The sequence below is a fragment of the Eumetopias jubatus genome, unplaced genomic scaffold, assembly GCF_037043125.1.
Source record: "Eumetopias jubatus isolate StellerSeaLion01/CBP00866 unplaced genomic scaffold, mEumJub1_p1.0 scaffold_6, whole genome shotgun sequence".
Lineage (NCBI taxonomy): Eukaryota > Metazoa > Chordata > Mammalia > Carnivora > Otariidae > Eumetopias > Eumetopias jubatus.
The window spans coordinates 892,936-911,302 of NW_028274812.1; the positions used below are offsets into that span (position 1 = coordinate 892,936).

Below are 18,367 nucleotides of genomic sequence, written 5' to 3' on the forward strand. Positions count from 1 at the left end.
CGCATGCCCCTGGGACCCACGCCCCAGAGCAAAGAGTGTCCCAGAGTCTGTCCCAGCAACCGGTCTGTCTTTTCTAGAGTGCCGTGGCAGTGGGACCTCCGTTTGTGCCTTTAGGTGTCCTGGCGGGCCCTCCTTTATGTGGTAGAGAGCTTTTCTGTTGGGTCAGCCAAGGTGGTTCTGCTGTTTCCAGTTTGGGTGTTCATGGCTAAAGCTGCTTCTGGTGCAGGTGTCTGAGTGGAGACATGTTTCTTTTCTCCTGAGCAAGCGGATGGGAGCATGGCTGCATTGAGAACCTGCTCCTACTTTCTAGAGCGGGTGCTGTTCACATGCTGCCCCCTGCCCCCACCGGGACTGCCCTGTTTCCTTAGTCTTTTTAATTTTAGCTGTTGTGGTATTTTTATTGTGGTTTTAATTTGCATTTCTTCAATAATGACTGATATTGAACACTATATCATATGATTATAGGCCTATTTTTAGTCGTTCATTATTATTGAGTAAAACTTATTTATTTGAGAGAGAGCACGTGTGTGTGCATGAGGTGGGGAGGGGCAGAGGCGGAGGGAGAGCAAATCCCAAGCAGACTCCACGCTGAGCATGGAGCCCGACGCAGGGCTGGATCTCACCACCCTGAGATCATGACCTGAGCCGAAATGAAGAGTCAGATGCTTCACTGAGCCAGTCAGCACCTCAGCTTGTAGAACATCGTACAGGTATTGCAAATATTTCCCCTCATCTGTGGTTTGCCTTTTTGGGTTGTAATATCCCTTAATGAACATAACTGTTGAATTTTTATGAAGTGCGAATTTTACTTTGTGGCCTGTCTGAAAAATCTTGCCAACCCAAAGCCTGCCAAGATATTCTCTATGTTTTCTTCTAGGAAGTTTATTGTTTGTATTCATACTTAGTGGTTCATTCAGTGGCATCAGCTGCCGGTGTTCCCTGACGGTACACTGACCCTTCAATCCTGCAAACACACGTTCTCTTCCACGTGGTTGTGGTAGTGACATTTTCTCTTCGCTGGCTGACTCTATTGTAAGAATACCTAGTGTGTAACGCGCGCAGCATACAAACTGTGTTAACCAGTAAGGCTTCTGCTCAATGGTAGGCTATTAGTTGTTACGTTTTTGAGGAGTCAAAAGTTATGTGTGGAGTTTTGGCAAGCAGGGGTTGGCATCCCTAACCCCCACATTGTTCAGGGATCAACTGCATTAGCAAAAACGTAGCATCCTAACACATTTATTCCTACAATTTCTGTGGGTCAAGAGTCTGGGCGTGGCTCAGCTGGGTCCTCAGGTCAGGGTCTCTGACAGCTGTGGCCGAGCTGTTGACCAGGGCTCTTGCTCATCTGAGGCTCTCCTGGCGAGGGGATCTGCCTCCAGGCTCATCAGCTTGTTGGCAGGTCCTGGATCTTTGTGGTTGTAGGACCGAGAGCCTCAGCCTCTTGTTGGCTGAGGATCAGAAGTCACCGCCAGCTAGGACCAGAATCCCCTGCCACTCCCTGCCAGGCTGGGTCCCCAGCAAGGCTACCTGCTCCGTCACTGTCCACAAGGGGAGAGACCCCAGCAGGACGATGCTGCAGTGTCCGTGTAACTGTGTCCCGCTGCTGTGCTGGCGGTCCGGGGCAAGTCCCAGCCCACCCACGCCTGGGGACAGCACACCACGTGTCTGGCCTGCACATCCTTCTTGAACTAATTGAACCAATTCGGGGAATAGAGAAAAGTATAGGTCAAGATTCATTTTTGTCTGTGCAAATATCTCTATTCACTCTAGCGATACTTGTTAAAATTACTTTTCCACTGAATTTTATTGGTGTCTTTGTTGAAAACCAATTGACTTTATAAGTGTGGGTGAAATCTCTCATTTAAGATTTAATCTTTTACAATTTTAAGAGACAGTTTATTAACTGAGTTGATCGTCCCACCCAGTGGTATGGGTGTCACTGTAATCATCTGGTGAAGATTATTTTCTTTCTAAACACCACCTCTGGAATGTTTTATAATCTTATGATTCCATTATGAAATTGAAGGCTCATTAATATTGTTCTGGAAAATACTCAATGCAATCACTGAATTATATCATAATCAACCTTATGCATATGTGATGATCACAGTTTTGCTCTATTACTTTACCATTTTTATTTTTTCCTCTGGGTTTTTAGTGACAGATATAAATGATCAATGTTTATGGTCCTCCCCGCTGCCCCTTGGTCCTGCTCCCTGCCTGCCACACACACCTCTCCTCCGGGGCTCCGTGCCCAGCCCAGGGAGCACCCTGCTCCGCTGTGGACTGCCGTCCTGCACCCTTGTTCCCCCTCTGGAATGCATTTAAAAATGTCGGTAGCCAAACTCTTCAGTCTCCTCAGCATTCAAATGCCGTCCTCTGTGAACTTTCCCTGAAGCCCAGTAGGGCTCAGATCCCCCAAGTGTGAGCAACGGGCTTCAGAGCCCCATGTGAAGAGAGCGCAGGGTGCTGCATTCTCAACTTCCCAGTTCAGATGGGGCAGCTTCTGCCCTGGAATCTGAGTTCCTCGGGGTGGGGTGGGGGTTTGTTTTCATTCCTAGAAGTCGGTCTGACCACCAGTACAGAGCAGATCAATGCTCGCTGAACGCTGGTAAAATAAATCATTCTGTCTTTTATTTCTAATAGCTTTATTCATTTCCACATTGCCTAGAAGTTACAGTATTTTTCAGCTGAAATGCAAGTATTTCAGAGTACTTATCTTGTGGAGGCAGAAATGCACATCAACACACGGAGGTCTACAAAACTCATCTCTGAAGTCAGTGTACTTAGAAAGCCTTTGAAATAGTAAATCATTAGAAGCAGAGTGAGTTCTGTGTGTAAAACGCACCGCTTGGGAAGTATAACTAATCTTCCTTGGTGACTGCGTCACATCAGATGACCAACGCAGAGACTGTGGGTCAGCCACCACCGCCACAGAAACGGGACCTGTGCCAAAGACGCCGCACGTGAACGACATTCATTTTGCAATTTGGGATCCTCCGAGGCTTATGTTTTCTAAGGATATACCCTGCTTCAGGGTTTTCAGTGGGATACCCCCACACTGTTTTAGTGTTCAAAAGGGCATTTTTCCAGTAATGATTGTGTAAAGATGCATGAGTCCGCAAGTTGGGCCGTTAAAGCACATCACTGACTTACAGGCAAATGGCCAGCAGGTTGCTCATCTTTTTTTTATTTTCTTGGTCAGAGGAATCGCTGGTGTTAGTTACCCCCTTCTTCTCGCACAAACCGTCAAGTTTCCTTTAGAAGGCCACACATGGTCCCATCTGCCGTCTGTCTGTCCTGCCAACCTGTGAAGTTCTTGCAGACCTTGAGGTTGAAGGAACATGTGGGTCTGGCCGTGACCCACCACACACTTCTAGCCTCAGATACACAGACTTCGCTATTGAGTTTCTGAGATTTCCTCAGCTCAGAGAGAGCATTCATTCGGTGATTGCTTCATTTGTTCAGAGAATTAGGATTTGTTTGTTCATGTTCCATTGGAACAACAGCTTTCTGGAGCTGGAAGGGATGTGAGGGGGCTGGATTTTCTGTTCCTGGACCCAGAGTGTGGTGAGGCTCATAGCACATTCCTGCCATCTGTCCTCTCGCCGAGACCTGTGCCTGCTGTCCGGCCACACCTCTGGGCTCTGCGGCGTGTCACTGGAAGCCTGACTCCTGATGCCAGGACCACGTGCCCCAGGACTGGCTCTCATCAGCAGGCTCCCCACACACAGCAGCACCGCTGTGCCCCCCAAGAGCACAGCCACATGCTGCCATCCATAGAGCTTGTCTCCGGCACAGATGCGGAGGCGCCCATGGTGGCCATGGCTCTGATCACACGTTGTCCCTGGAGTCTGACGGCTTTCTGTTTGAGCTTGCAAATGTCGAGCTTGAGGGGTACCAGTTATCTGCCATCAAGGATATTCATATGCTGACTATTGACAATTCTGTATCAGAAGTGGGAACACAATAAATTCTCAAGAATTTACATTCTAGAGGGACTCGAGGTGTTCTACAGCATCTGTCACGGCAAACTCCCCCCCTGCCGGTTATTTTTAAAGCAGTGATGCCTGGCGGCAGGGTGGCTGGAGAAATCCAGGATCAGGGAGAAAAGAGGTGTGAGGAAAAAAGACCTCATCAGGGAAGAAAAATGACAGGACATCAGATTCAAGCAAAAACGGGCTCTTGTAAGAAGCACCAGAGGACAAGGTGGGAATCCTTAAGTGAGAATTCAGTGCTTTCCAGTGAAACTTGACTGTTGGCATTTATTCCAGCTGGGTGGTACGGGTGCTCGCAGCCAGTAAGGAGTCTCCACGTGCCCCAGGCGGCCGTCTGCTCGGGGTCCTGTCCCCACCCACTGACTGTCACATGGATGTGTTCAGAGCCGAACCAAGGCAGGTACATGTGGCCTGGCCAGGGGAGTCCTACACGCGGGTCCCACCCGCTGCCTGCCCTCAGCAACCCTGCATGGCCCGTTTCCACGTGGCTGTGTCAAGACTCCAGAGGCCACTTGGTGCTCACACAACATAGGCACGTTCCTTGGAATTTCTGGGACAAGCACGTCAGACTCAGAGGCAGAAGCCCCATGCACGCTTGGTGCCGGCAGTGTCTTTTCACAGACTTACATCTGTGAGGAAGAACTGCCCAAGTCAGCTGCTGCCATTCAGTCCGTCAAATGGTGAAGCCCAAAACAAGGAGCCCAAATTTTCATGGGCCATGGGCATTCAGAAAATGAAATAAACACAGTAGAATAAATTACAGAAAATTAAACTATAATTACCAAATAATTTTATTAAAACAAGAATTAGACATCTGAATAAGCCACACAAAGTAATCACAACTCTCTCTTCTCCCGACACTTGACGGCAGAGTCACAATACTGTTAGTGGGAACTACGGTGGTTGTTCAAACAAGCAAGCCTGTCTGGCTGCAGGGTGTAGAGAAAGCTAGACTTGACCAGAGGAATATTCTAAAGGACCAGTTAGCTGTTCTCAACGGTGCCTTAGCATCACTACTGAAGAAGGAAAGAGCCATGAAATGAAAAATAAATTCTCTCCTCCCAGTGGAAGGAAGGAAGGAAGGAAGGAAGGGAAAGGAAAGGAGAGGAGGGAGGGAGGAAGGAAGGAAGGAGGAAAGGGAAGGAAGGAAGGAAAGACGGAAGGGAGGAGGGAGGGAGGGAGGGAGGAGGGGAGGAGAGAAATGCAGCCACTGCAGTGAACCCAGACACCCTATTTCAAAGTGCTTTTCCTAATACCATGACCAGAGAAAGGAAGAGCAGAGGGTCCTCTGTGTTTAGATGTCACATGAACCCAGATGACATGACTGGCCTCTGCTGACATGTTACAGCAGTGAATCACATTTAAAACAAGGACTTGCCAGTGTGCTTTCATCACCAGAGGACTGAAGATGCTTGGATGTGGACTGGAGCCTGTGACCACGGGCCGGTCCCGAGGGGGCTGCACACAGAGCGGGGTGTCAGGGATGGGCTGTTCACGGGCCAGTCCCGAGGGGGGTGCACACAGAGCGGGGTGTCAGGGACGGGCTGTTCATGGGCTGGTCCTGAGGGGGGATGCACAGGGGGGCAGGAGGTGTCAAGGATGGGTTCCCCGCAGCGTGCACCAGTCTGTGCTCTGGTGGTCTCTGTGGTGCTGTTCTGAGGGTCTTCTGTTGCCACCGCATCCTTTGCTAAGGGACCATTTGGGTTGGGGCCATCCTGGGGCAGGGAGATCTGCAGACCTGGACCGGTTCTCTTTCAGAAATTGTAAATGGACCCTCTGCAGGGCTACAAAACATTACCATAAATGTAATTCATGGTAGACATCAGACACTCTTCTAGAAGTAATGGTTTATGTTTTAGTCTCTTTTAAATTTCTTCCTGATAATTGCTCCAACATTAGCTCCCAGTGCACAGACTGAACTTTTGGAATGAGGTGCTTGTAAGTTGAAACCCACACTGGGCTCACTGTGGCACGAGGGGCTGCTGCAGGGTCTGAGCCCATGGGAGGCTTCCTGAGGTCAGTGCATTGATGTCATCAGGCCACTCTGCTTCAGGACTCAATGCCATTTTGGATCACTGTGTTCTGGAAATGCTTTCTTGAAATTTTTAAGCAATCATCATGACAACAATGTTTATTTCGAACCAAAATATGGCTTCTGCCTGCTTCTGGAGTTGATTAACTAGAACTCTGGTCTCCGCTGAGATGAGATGTTGACTTTGCAAAACTGCTTCGTAGGTTGGAAGTGGCGCTCCAGTTACACCCCGGAAAGTCCGGGGCGTGCCACGTGACTGCAGCGCGTGCATCGGAGATCCACCTCAGCCTTAGCGCCAAGCCGCAGCTGGTGAGAAGCCACAAGGTGCGCGTGCTAACTAACATCCAACTACTGATTTTAGCCTGATAGTTGCGTGTTACAAACAACTATTTCTGCGATAGACTGACAATTCTGTGTATTTTAAATTTCAGTAACTAGTTAGTAGTTGCACTGCAATGAGCAATGAACACAAAATGTTAAGCGTTTTCTTTATTGCCTGTAAAACCGAATGCTTCTTCTCCACTTACTGCTTAGAGGTTAGCTGCACGTGCTCTGTATCCCACTGTGCTTCCCCTTTGGGTGAAAAGATTTGGAGCCTCGACACTGATGAATGAAAACGCCCCGCTGGAGAGAAGACATGTTGGCCCCAGCTTACAAGGGTCTGTTTCACCTTCATGTTCTCGTTTCATCTACCACTTTGGATGGGAAAACTATGTACACCTGTTAATTCAGGGTGAAGAATTCAGAAATTTTATTTAAATGACTCAGGGCCAACTTGGACCATTTTGGAGCTGGATATAAATGATGAGATAGAATGACAGTTCAGTTACTCAGGGTTACCTGTCTGCCCACCTTGACTATGAGAAACAGCTGAGAGCTGGGAGGTAAATACGACAGTCTCTGAGCAGATGCAGTGGACAGCGTGAAGTGTATGCACTCAGGGCACGTGGTAAGCCGGGGATTCTCTCCTAAACCGTCCTCACGATGCTGCAGAAGCTCCGCCCCAGTGCGGATGGAGCCCAGGAGGGCGGTGCCCTCCCCTGCATGTGGGGGCCTTGCGGTGGCAAGCGGGGTGCAGCCAGCAGGTGCATGCGGTGGCTACGCCCCGCAGGGCTCCTGGCTCCCTGTCCTGGCGGCTCCTCCCCTCCCCCTCTGGGTGGGTGGCACCAGGCTGCTGGCCTTGGTCCCTCTGGGCGGGGCCGCAGACACCCCGGGGCAGATGTCCAGAGCTCTACCCACGGGAGCCTTGTGGCCCGCCTGGGTGTCCGCCCAGCGCGGGAGGCCAGGTTGCAGCCCAGGCCACTGTAGAATCTGGAAGTGGCAGGATGTTGAGAACGCTTTAAACTGGGCCTGACTGAGGGCACCTCTGTGGAGGAAGTTGGATCCTTTCCCCCACAGTTTACCCTAATGGCCATGTGTGTGTCATCTGTTACCTTTAGGGAATCCATGTACACACACAGCCTCCCGCATTATGCCCCCCGCCACGGGGAGCACTTGTTACAGTTGTGAACCCACACGGACAAACATGGTCACCCAGAGCCCACCCTTGGTGTTGGATAGTCTGTGGTTTGGACAGGTGTGCAGTGACAGGTACTCCCCATCACGCTTTCACACAGAGGGGGCTTCTGTGCTCTAAGGACCCTCTGGGCGCCCCTCTCCATCCCTCTCCCAACCCCAGCCCTGGCAACCCTGTCGTTCACTGTCCTCAAGCCTGCCTTTTCCCGAGTGTCATTCATGGAGGTGGGATCACACAGCGTGTGGATTCAGACCGGCTTCTTTCACTTAGCAGTATGCCTGGAAGGTTCCTCCCTGTCTTTTTAGTGCCGAGCTACACTGTATTGTCTGGATCGTTTTCTTTACAGTGTCTGTCATTCAACTCTTTTCTTGTGTCACCACCCCGGCAGAGAGCCTGACTAGAAGTTCAGGAAGAAGCCTCATCTGAAAGGAATTTTTCAGTACTTCGCCGATAAAGATGACTTTTTTTTAAAAGATTTTATTTATTTGACAGAGAGAGACACAGCAAAAGAGGGAACACAAGCAGGGGGAGTGGGAGAGGGAGAAGCAGGCTTCCCGCGGAGCAGGGAGCCTGATGCGGGGCTCGATCCCAGGACCCTGGGAACATGACCTGAGCCTAAGGCAGCGGCTTAACGACTGAGCCACCAGTCGCTCCAAGGATGACTGTTGATAGGGAACCATTACCGGTTTTAAGTAGGAATTGGTGTTGAAGTTTATCAGATGTTGTGTACATCCATTCAGAATATTTTTTTCTTTTTTAAGATTTTAATGTGATGAATAGCGCTTATTGATTTTTCTAGTATAGAACCACCTCTTATTCTTCCAAAACCCTCAAATTGGACATGATGTATTGTCCTTGAATAGTAAGCTAGGTTATCAGGTCCAGTGATTTCTCCCACTTGATTCCCTTTTGTCAGGATTGTCTTTCTTATTCTAGGGGTGTGCCCTTCCATATGAACTGTAGAGTAAGCTGTGTCTACAAAAGTCCTTGTTGGGATTTTCATAGGAATTGCATTAAACCCATGTATCTATCAAGTTGGGGAGAGCTGACATGTTACTATGATGAGTCTTCCAACCCATAAATATGGTCTGTCCTTCTCTTTATGTTGACATTTGATTTCCTGTGTCAGCATATTGTGATGTTCAGTTTACCTATTCTGCCATATGCTTTTTTTTTTTCTTTTTAGATTTTATTTGAGAGAGAGAGAGAGACAGAGATAGTGAGAGAGAGCACAAGTAGGGAGGAGAGGGAGAAGCAGGCTCCCCGCAGAGCAGGGAGCCCGATGCAGGGCTCGATCCCAGGACCCTGGGATCATGACCTGAGCCGAAGGCAGTCGCTTAACCAGCTGAGCCACCCAGGCGCCCCTCTGCCATATGCTTTTAAAAGTTATATCTGGTATATAATTTTCTTTAATTATAAATGATACTGTTTTTAACATTAGTTTCCACATGGTAATTATCAGTATATGAGATGAGATTGAATTTTGTGTGGTGTGACTTTGGTCACATTCTAGGAGTTGCTTTTTGTGGTTTGTTTTTTGTGTTTTTTTTTTTTTTTAGATTCCTTGGGATTTTTATGTAGACAATCATGTCATCTGTAAATAGGGACAGTTTGCTTCCCCTGCAATATGCATGGATATTGTGTCTTACTCTTGCCATATTGCAAATGTTGGAGCTCCAGCACGGTGTTGAGTAGGAGCAGGCGTCCCTCCATTCTCCCCAGTCAGGGAGCATTCCATCCTTCACGTTACATGTGATGCTAGCTGTTGGTGTTTTGCTGATGCTATCAAGTCTTCTTCATAAATTGCTTTTATCACAAATGTGTGTTGGCTTTTGCCAGATGCTTTTTCAGGATCAATTGATATCATGCAGTTTTTCTTTAGCTTGTTGATAGGGTGGACTGGTATTTTGACACTGTACAATGTCATGTGTCACTACTGGAAGATCTGCTTAACTAAGTGGACTGTATTTTTCATGTGATTAATGCATGATGTTACAAAAACATGCATCGGTAGAGATCCATTCATTCACAGTGGAAGATAGACCAACTGAGGTTAGTGGGTAACAATACAGTCATTGATAGTTTCAGATTCCACGATTCACATAGCCTTTAGGAACACGCACTCATCATATTTTGGAGCAGCATCAAAAGAAATTATTCGCGATCATCTGAAAGGACTGTGAAGAATAGTTCTTCCATTCCAAATAGTCTTCAACCAAAACAACATATTGTAAGAGTCTGAATGCAGAAGCAGGTAGAACCCAGCTGTCTCCCATTGGGTTAGAGGTTGTGATGTCATGACACTCATCTCACTAAATTTATTTTTGTTTTGAAAATTTGTTGTTTTTCATAAAATAGGTTATTTATGTAAAAACATAATGGATTTATCATTGTTAGATGAATTCAAGTATAAATTTATTTTTATGTATTTTTTTTAAAGTTTTATTTATTTATTTATTTGACAGAGAGAGACACAGCAAGAGAGTGCGCACAAGCAGGGGGAGTGGCAGGCAGAGGGAGAGGGAGAAGCAGGCTTCCTGCTGAGCAGGGAGCCCGATGCAGGACTTGATCCCAGGACCCTGGGATCATGACCCGAGCTGAAGGCAGATGCTTAACGAGTGAGCCACCCAGGTGCCCCTAAATATATTTTTAAATTCTCAGTTTTAATTTATAATTTTCTAAATATTGGTAAATACAATCTGTGTAAACAAAAGGTCTTTGTGGTTCTCAATAATAAATTTTAAGAGCATGAAGGGATATTGAGACCAAAAAGTTTAGGAACGGCTACTTTATGATAGGATTATTCTGGCTTTAAATAATTTCTTAGATTCATTTTGGAAAGATATTTTTCTAGAATTTTTTCTTTTGCTAAGATTTAAAATGTATTGGCATGAAATTGTATTCTCTTACCATTTATTATTATTTGATTTTTATTATAATTTTAAAATTGTGATAGTGTTTGAAACTTATAGAAAAATTTTAAGAACATATGAACATTCTATATAGTTTTTACCAAGAGTAATAACAATTTTATTTTACATTATTTTTTAATTGACTTATTATTTATCCATCCCTTCCTTCTTAATCTCTGCATGTAGCTATTTAGCATTGTGGCTATTTAGCAAATTTCATAGCATGAAATTTGGCTAGTCCAAATTGAGATGATCTATAAATCTAAAATACACATCAGATTTTAAAGACTTGGTACAATAAAATATAAATTTTTTATTAATTTTATATTGATTGCATGCAGAAATAATATTTTTATATACTGGGTTAAATCAAGTATCAAAATTAAATCATTTGTTTTTATTTTTTAGTGTGACTTCTAGAAAATTTTAAATTATACATATGGCTTACATAGCATTTCTCTTGGATTGCATATATATAAATTTGTTTTTTGAAATCATCAACAGTATGTTGGAGAAATCTTCCCCTTTATGTCTGAACGCATTAGGATGCATTTCCTAAGAACTATGACATCCTCTTACATACATAGAGTATGGTTACAAAAATCAGGGAATCTAACATTGACACATCCAATCTGCAGTTCACTCCTAGCTCACAGTTACAAACCCTTTATAACCTTTCCCATCCCAGGATGATGCATTTCATGTATTAGTATATCTTCCTAGCTTCTCCTAACTGGACATTCCTCTGGCTTTCTTTGTTTTCCTTGACCCTGTTTTTTTGTTTGTTTGTTTGTTTGTTTTTTTGAAAACCACAGGTCAATTCTTTCATAACATTTCTTCCTTATTAGTTGCTTTTTTGTCTGGACGGCCACAGAGGTGGTGTTCTTAGATCAGCAGCAACATGATATTGGTTTGTCCCAGTCACCTTGTGGACGTTTGTAACTTGTCTAAGATACTGTAAATCAGGCTTCTTTTTTGTAAAGCCAGTATTTTTCCTTTCATAACTCATAAGCAGTTTGGAATATAAATAAATATCCTATTTATTATCAAACTTTTGCCTACTAATTTTGGCATTCATTGAAGAACTCTGGCATTTTTGGGTAATTGGTTTTTAAAAAAGAAGATGACAGACTTCAATAAGAAAACTGTTGAGGACAACCCCTGCACACCAGCAGGACTCACACATGGTTTTCAGTATGTGGGAGCTGGACTGTGTTTACAGGCACGTGTGCATAGACCGGAAACCAGGAGCCCCTCACCAGAAACCCGGAGCCCCTCACCAAACTGCAGGGTCCTGCAGCCGAGCTAAGCAAACCCAGATGTGGGGACAGAAGAAAGGGTTGGGAAAAGAACTCTATAGGGAAAATATCTCCTTGTGGTTCAAGAATGATCTAAAGCCTCAGAACCTTAGCTTGTAGAAGGCAGGATGGCTATCCCTAGGTCTTTAAAGCAGGATCTGGTGGAGGAACCCACCTGTCTCCTCGACCTCCATATCACTGAATTGGGTCCAATGTTGGAAGTTTTAGAAGACTGATTTTAGCTCATTGTAACAGAGAGCTTTATAGTGGTTAAAGTGGCTTAAAGGACTACATTCTGTTCACGAGGAGTTTCTACCCTAGGCAGGACGGGAGGGTGACCTCTCCCTGGGGACCTACAGGCGTTTGACATCCTGGGACCATCAGGGTCCTACCCCCATGCATCACAACTTCAAATATTTTGTTATGGAAAAGTTTATGCATCTATTCAGCATAGAATGGGTCCCGTGTGCCTGTCGCTGGCTTCAGCAGCCATTGCTCATGTCTTGTCTTGCTTCCTCTCCCCCACCCCCAACACACACCCTGTTCTGGGAGAAACCCCTGGGAAGGTGCACTTTTGGCTGTAACTAATTCTTTTTTTTTTTTAAAGATTTTATTTATTTATTTGACAGAGACAGCGAGAGAGGGAACACAAGCATGGGGGGGGCGGAGTGGGAGAGGGAGAAGCAGGCTTCCCGCCGAGCAGGGAGCCCGATGTGGGGCTCGATCCCAGGACCCTGGGACCATGACCTGAGCTGAAGGCAGCTGTTTAACGACTGAGCCACCCAGGCACCCCTGTAACTAATTCTTTATATAGTAATACCTTCAAAACTTAAGGACTCTTGGCCATGTGTTTTGAAACAGCTTGTTGAGATATGTCTGTATACTTGTGGCCATAGTTTTGGTGGTGATGCCCATCCCCCTGCTTCTGTCCATGCTTTCTAACACATTAGTCCCTTCCCCCATCTCTCACCTGCCCCCCCGCTTCCCCACCCTGCACCCAGATGCTCTTTCTAGAACACAAACTAGATGTTGTTCTTACTATGATAGTCTTCCCTCTTCTGCAGGGGAGCAGAGCTTAGACCCGGCCCACTTCCCGGCCTCCTCCGGCCTCCTCCCCATCCGGCAGGCCCATCCCCAAGGGCACATTCTTCGGTTTCTCACTTGTTTCTGTTTCATACCAGGCTTTCTCATGTAGGAGTTTTGCACTTGCCATTCTCCTGACTAGAATGATTTTCCAGAAACTTTCTCATGAATGGTTTCTTGCGCTTCAGATCCTGGCTCACAAATTGTATCTTCAGAGAGAACTCCTCTGACCAATTTAATGCAGCCCCCCCCAATCATTCTCATCTCTGTCTGGTCCCCTGTTTTATGTTCTTCATAGCACAAAGGTCTCAAAACATGTCTGTGTATGTATCTGCTGGCTTATCGGCTGCTTCTCGAGTAGAATATCTGCCACATGAGACAAGTTTAACGCCAGGAAGGAAGATGTTAGGGCCTGTTTCTCTCCCAGTTACTAGGAATACCAGGGGGCACGCCAGGGAAAGGAAAGAAGGCAGGTAACCTGGACTCTACTCTCTGTTAATATGGTGATAACCAACCTCCTGGTAGATGGACTCATGGTATTTCCTGGAGAGACAGTCTTTGCCTAAGTGATGCTTTTAGCAGGTTGTCTTTGGGTCAGAATTGCATATGGTAAATAAGTCTGTGACCTATGGATCTGTGAGTCACGGCTCCCTAGAGCATGCCACGCAAGCTCTGCAACTAGCTGAGGTCGAGGATGGGGATGCCTCCTGATGGGACTGCTTGCCACAGTAGGACTGAGCCTGTGTCTGACTCGGAGACCGGGTGGAGGAGGCATCTGGAGAGCTGCGGGGGTGTCTCAGGCCTCTGCCTTTCCTCTGCCTCTGGACGGCTGTGTCCTGGGAATCACTGGTAAAAGTGGTCCTGGTAAGTGCTCTGATTCGTGTGGGTCTGAGTTAGCATCTGATCAGTTTGGTAGCTCAGCTGCCCAGCCCTTGAGCCTGCAGCAGTGCTTGGCTCAAAGAGCATTTAATTAGTATTCGTTGCATGAATGAACACAATCATACATTTTGGGGGGGGTGATGGAATTTAAAAAAGCCATATTTTTTTTAATTTTTTTATTGTTATGTTAATCACCATATATTACATCATTAGTTTTTGGTGCAGTGTTCCATGATTCATTGTTTGTTCATAACACCCAGTGCTCCATGCAGAACATGCCCTCCTCAATACCCATCACCAGGCTAACCCATCCCCCCACCCTCCTGTCTAGAACCCTCAGTTTGTTTTTCAGAGTCCATCATCTCTCATGGTTCGTCCCCCCTCTGACATACTCCCCTTTTCTTCCTCTCCTGTTTTCTTCTTTTTCTTTTTTCTTAAAATATGTTGCGTTATTTGTTTCAGAAGTACAGATCTGTGATTCAACAGTCTTGCACAATTCACAGCGCTCACCATAGAAAAAAGCCATACTTTTATAGCATTTTTCCTCATTTTTAAGCAATCCATGTCAGAATAAGCCAGTTTTATTTGTTCCATACTTTAAGTGGTATCCTCAGATATCTAGAAATATGCCCAGCTTTATAGTGACAGTAGCTAGAATCATGGTTCATAAAGATAACGGACACAATTTGGAAATGTTCCGTGGCTGTGTGTGCTGGCTGGTGGCCCACATGGGGTCAGTGTGTGCTGACATCACGCGGGCACGCAGATGTGTTGGCAACAGCTTCTCTCCTTCAGGGGATCTCCAGAGGACCAAGCCCTCAAGTGAGAAATCCACAGCGGGTTTCTGTCATTGGAACGGTGAGCACAGTGCTTCGTCCTTACTCCTTTGCAGCCTGTTTTGTTATTGGCACGGAAGATGACTTCATATTTTCTAGAGCTGACGTCTTTCAGGCGTGCTGGTAGTTTCTGTAAAGTGACCCCTCGGTCCTGCCCCTTTACGTGGACGTTCTCGGGGGACGAGGTCTGGACCTGCTGGGAGCACTGCCCCAGGTCTGAACTTCACCTTTGACCTCCTCTCTCATCCTTCCCGTGCCTACCCAGTTCTGCATCCTGCCCACTTTAAGAGAGACAGGAAGTCCCCAGGTGTGCGTGGTCTTGGTTCAGGCAGGTAACGCACCATTAGGTTAGTATACCACATTTTAAGGCCAGAGCACAGTTATTTTAACCTGTATTCAGTACATCTGGGCAACACTTTCTAAACCTCATTTCTCAGGATAAGGTGAACTCCTGGAAAATATCTCATTGCTTTTTAATTTTGCCTTTGGTTTTCCATGATTTATGTCTGATTATAAAAGAAAAAAAGAAAAAGGAATTTCTAAAGATGAGTCTCTTTTTCTCCGTGTTGCTGATTTTAATTTTTAATTTTATTCATTTATTTTAGAAATAGAGCGAGTGAGTGGGGGGAAGGGCAGGGACAGAGGGAGAAGCAGACTCCATGCTCAGCCCAGAGCCTGATGCAGGGCTCGATCCCGGGACCCTGAGATCATGACCTGAGCCGAAATCAAGTCAGACGCTGAACCGACTGAACCCCCCCAGGTGTCTCTGTTCCTGATTTTAAGAAATTGAAGTACTTCATGGTATTTCTGCATGGCTCTGATGCCTTGCAGTTGTCGGACCCGAGATGATCTAATAATACGTCTTTGAGTTGTAAAGGAAGTGAAGAAGGGGAACATGGTCGCTAAGCAGCATTCCCTTATGACTGGGGTGCCCGGAAACTGTCTTCATTCTCTGCACTTTTATTGGCTGCTCCTTTGCCCTCTGGCCCCCGTGATGCTGCCAGGTGATACCGCACAGTGATAGAATATCAGGCATGGGGGGCCCCTAATCATTTGATTCTATGTGTAGCCTGAAGAAACTGACTTCCCAAAAATGCTAGAACCAGCTGATAGCAGAGCAGGTGTTATGGAGGTCTCCAGGATCCTACACTGCTCCTGTTTGCCCACCACACACGGTAGTCTTTCAGTACAATGGGGAATTTGACCTACGAATGAGGAGCCATTTTATTTTCTAGATAAGTCATCTTGTAAAACTATACTTTAAATGGTTCACAGAAAATTCAAAAGGTATTTATAGACGAGTAGAGAATACAACGCAGCTGAGCCTTGAACAACAGAAGTTTGAACGGTGCAGGTCCACGTATGTATGGATTTTTTTGATAAATATGGTAGATCCCCTAACGGGGTTTCTCTCATGATTTTCTTAGTAACATTTTTTTTTCTCTAGCTTACTTTATTGTAAGAATACGGTGTGTAATACATGCACAGAATATGTGTTTATTGACTGTTTGTGTCATTGGTAAGCCTCTGGTCAATAGTAGACTCTTGTACTTGAGTTTGTTGGGGTCAAAAGTTCTCTGTGTATATTCTACGATGTAGAGGTGGGTGCTCCAAACCTTCCATTTTTAACCTAATGACCCTTACGTTTCCATCACCAGCTTTCACGGTCAGCAACACCCAGCCAGTCTGTTCATCTGTCCTAATCCCTTACCCTGAGGTCATTTTGAGGCAAATTCCAGGTGGCATTTCATCTGTAAATATTTCAGTATGTGTCTTTATTAGTTTTATTGATGTATAATTTACATGACTTAAAATTGACCATTTTTAACTGTGCAATTCAGTTGCTTTGAGTGCATTTATATATTGTGTAACCATTACCACTATCTGTTCCAAAATATTTTCTCCACCCCCAAAAGAAACCCCTGTACCTATTAGCAGTTGGTCCCAATTCCCACACCCCAGGCCCCTGGCAATCACTGATCTTCCCTCTGTCTTTGGGTTTGCCTGTTTTGAATATGTCATAGGAGTGGAATCTTACGGTAATGTCCTTTGTGTCTAGTATCTGTAGCGTAATGTTTTCGAGACTCATCCATGTTGTACTATGTATCTGCACTTCATTCCTTTTTACGGCTGAGGATGATTTCATAGTATGGATAGCCCACATTTTGCTGATGATTTTTTGGATTGTTTCCACTTTTTGGCTACAGTAGATAATGTTGGCTGCGAAGATTCAGGCACATTTTTTTGTCTAAACATATCTTTTTCAGTTCTCTTGTGTATAGACCTAGGAGTGGAATTTCTGGGTCATATGGTAATTCTATTTTTAACCATTTGAGAAGCTGCCAAAATTATATGGTAGCTGCAATATTTTAGATTCCCACTAGCAATGTGTAAGGGTCCTGATTTCTCCACATCTTTGCCAACACTTATTTTTGATTTTTTTTATTATAGCAATTCTAGTGGGTGTGAAGTGGCATCTTGTTTTTTTTTAAATTTTTATTGTTATGTTAATTACCATACATTACATCATTCGTTTTTGATGTAGTGTTCCATGATTCATTGTTTGTGCATAACACCCAGTGCTCCACGCAGAATGTGCCCTCCCTAATACCCATCACCAGGCCAACCCATCCCCCCACGTCCCTCCCCTCTAGAACCCTCAGTTTGTTTTTCAGAGTCCATCGTCTCTCATGGTTTGTCTCCCCCTCCGACTTACTCCCTTTCATTCTTCCCCTCCTGCTATCTTCTTCTTTTTTCTTAACATATGTTGCATTATTTGTTGCAGAAGTACAGATCTGTGATTCAGCAGTCTTGTACAATTCATAGCGCTCACCATAGCACATACCCGCCCCAATGTCTATCACCCAGCCACCCCATCCCTCCCACCCCCCACCACTCCAGCAACCCTCAGTTTGTTTCCTGAGATTAAGAATTCCTCATATCAGTGAGGTCATATGATACATGTCTTTCTCTGATTGACTTATTTCACTCAGCATAACACCCTCCAGTTCCATCCACGTCGTTGCAAATGGCAAGATCTCATTCCTTTTGATGGCTGCATAATATTCCATTGTGTATATATACCACCTCTTCTTTATCCATTCATCTGTCGATAGACACCTTGGCTCTCTCCCCAGTTTGGCTATTGTGGACATTGCTGCTATAAACATTGGGGTGCACGTACCCCTTCGGATCCCTACGTTTGTGTCTTTGTGGTAAATACCCAGTAGTGCAATTGCTGGATCGTATGGTAGCTCTGTTTTCAACTGTTTGAGGAACGTCCATACTGTTTTCCAGAGTGGCTGCACCAGCTTGCACTCCCACCAACAGTGTAGGAGGGTTCCCCTTTCTCTGCATCTCCGCCAACATCTGTTGTTTCCTGACTTGTTAATTTTAGCCATTCTGACGGGTGTGAGGTGGTATCTCATTGAGGTTTTGATTTGGATTTCCCTGATGCCGAGTGATGTTGAGCAGTGAAGTGGCATCTTGTGGTTTTGATTTGCATTTCCCTAATGATTAATAATGTGAATATCTTCTTGTGTGCTTGTTGGCCATCTCTATGTCTCTGTGTCTTCTTTGGAGAAATTCTATTCAAATCTTTTAGAGAAACTCTATTGAAATACTCTGCCCATTGTTAATTGAGCTATTTGACATTTATTATTTAGTTTTCATAGTTCTTTATATGTTCTGGATGTTAGACCCTCATCAGCTATGTGACTGGTAACTGTTTTTTCTCATCCTATGGACTGTCTTTTTACTTTTTTTATGATATCCCTTAGCACAGGAGAGTTAATTTTCCATAGGATGGAAGGT

At 45.3% G+C, this 18,367-nt stretch overlaps 1 protein-coding gene across 4 annotated transcripts in view; it reads left to right on the forward strand.

The window, feature by feature from the left end:
* The window catches only part of WDR27 (WD repeat domain 27), a 156,871-nt gene that overhangs the window by 79,817 nt on the left and 58,687 nt on the right, over nt 1-18,367 (forward strand). Inside the window, exons 26-27 of one of the 4 annotated variants that reach the window (XM_028103233.2) lie at nt 6,234-6,354; nt 6,565-10,442. The exons of 2 other annotated variants lie outside the window; for them this stretch is intronic. In XM_028103233.2, the coding sequence (XP_027959034.2) occupies nt 6,234-6,323 (90 nt within the window). In that variant the 3' untranslated portion in view covers nt 6,324-6,354; nt 6,565-10,442. Of the gene's footprint in view, nt 1-6,233; nt 10,443-18,367 lie in introns of those variants that run through there. One more of the 4 variants, XM_028103232.2, reaches the window with a different exon arrangement.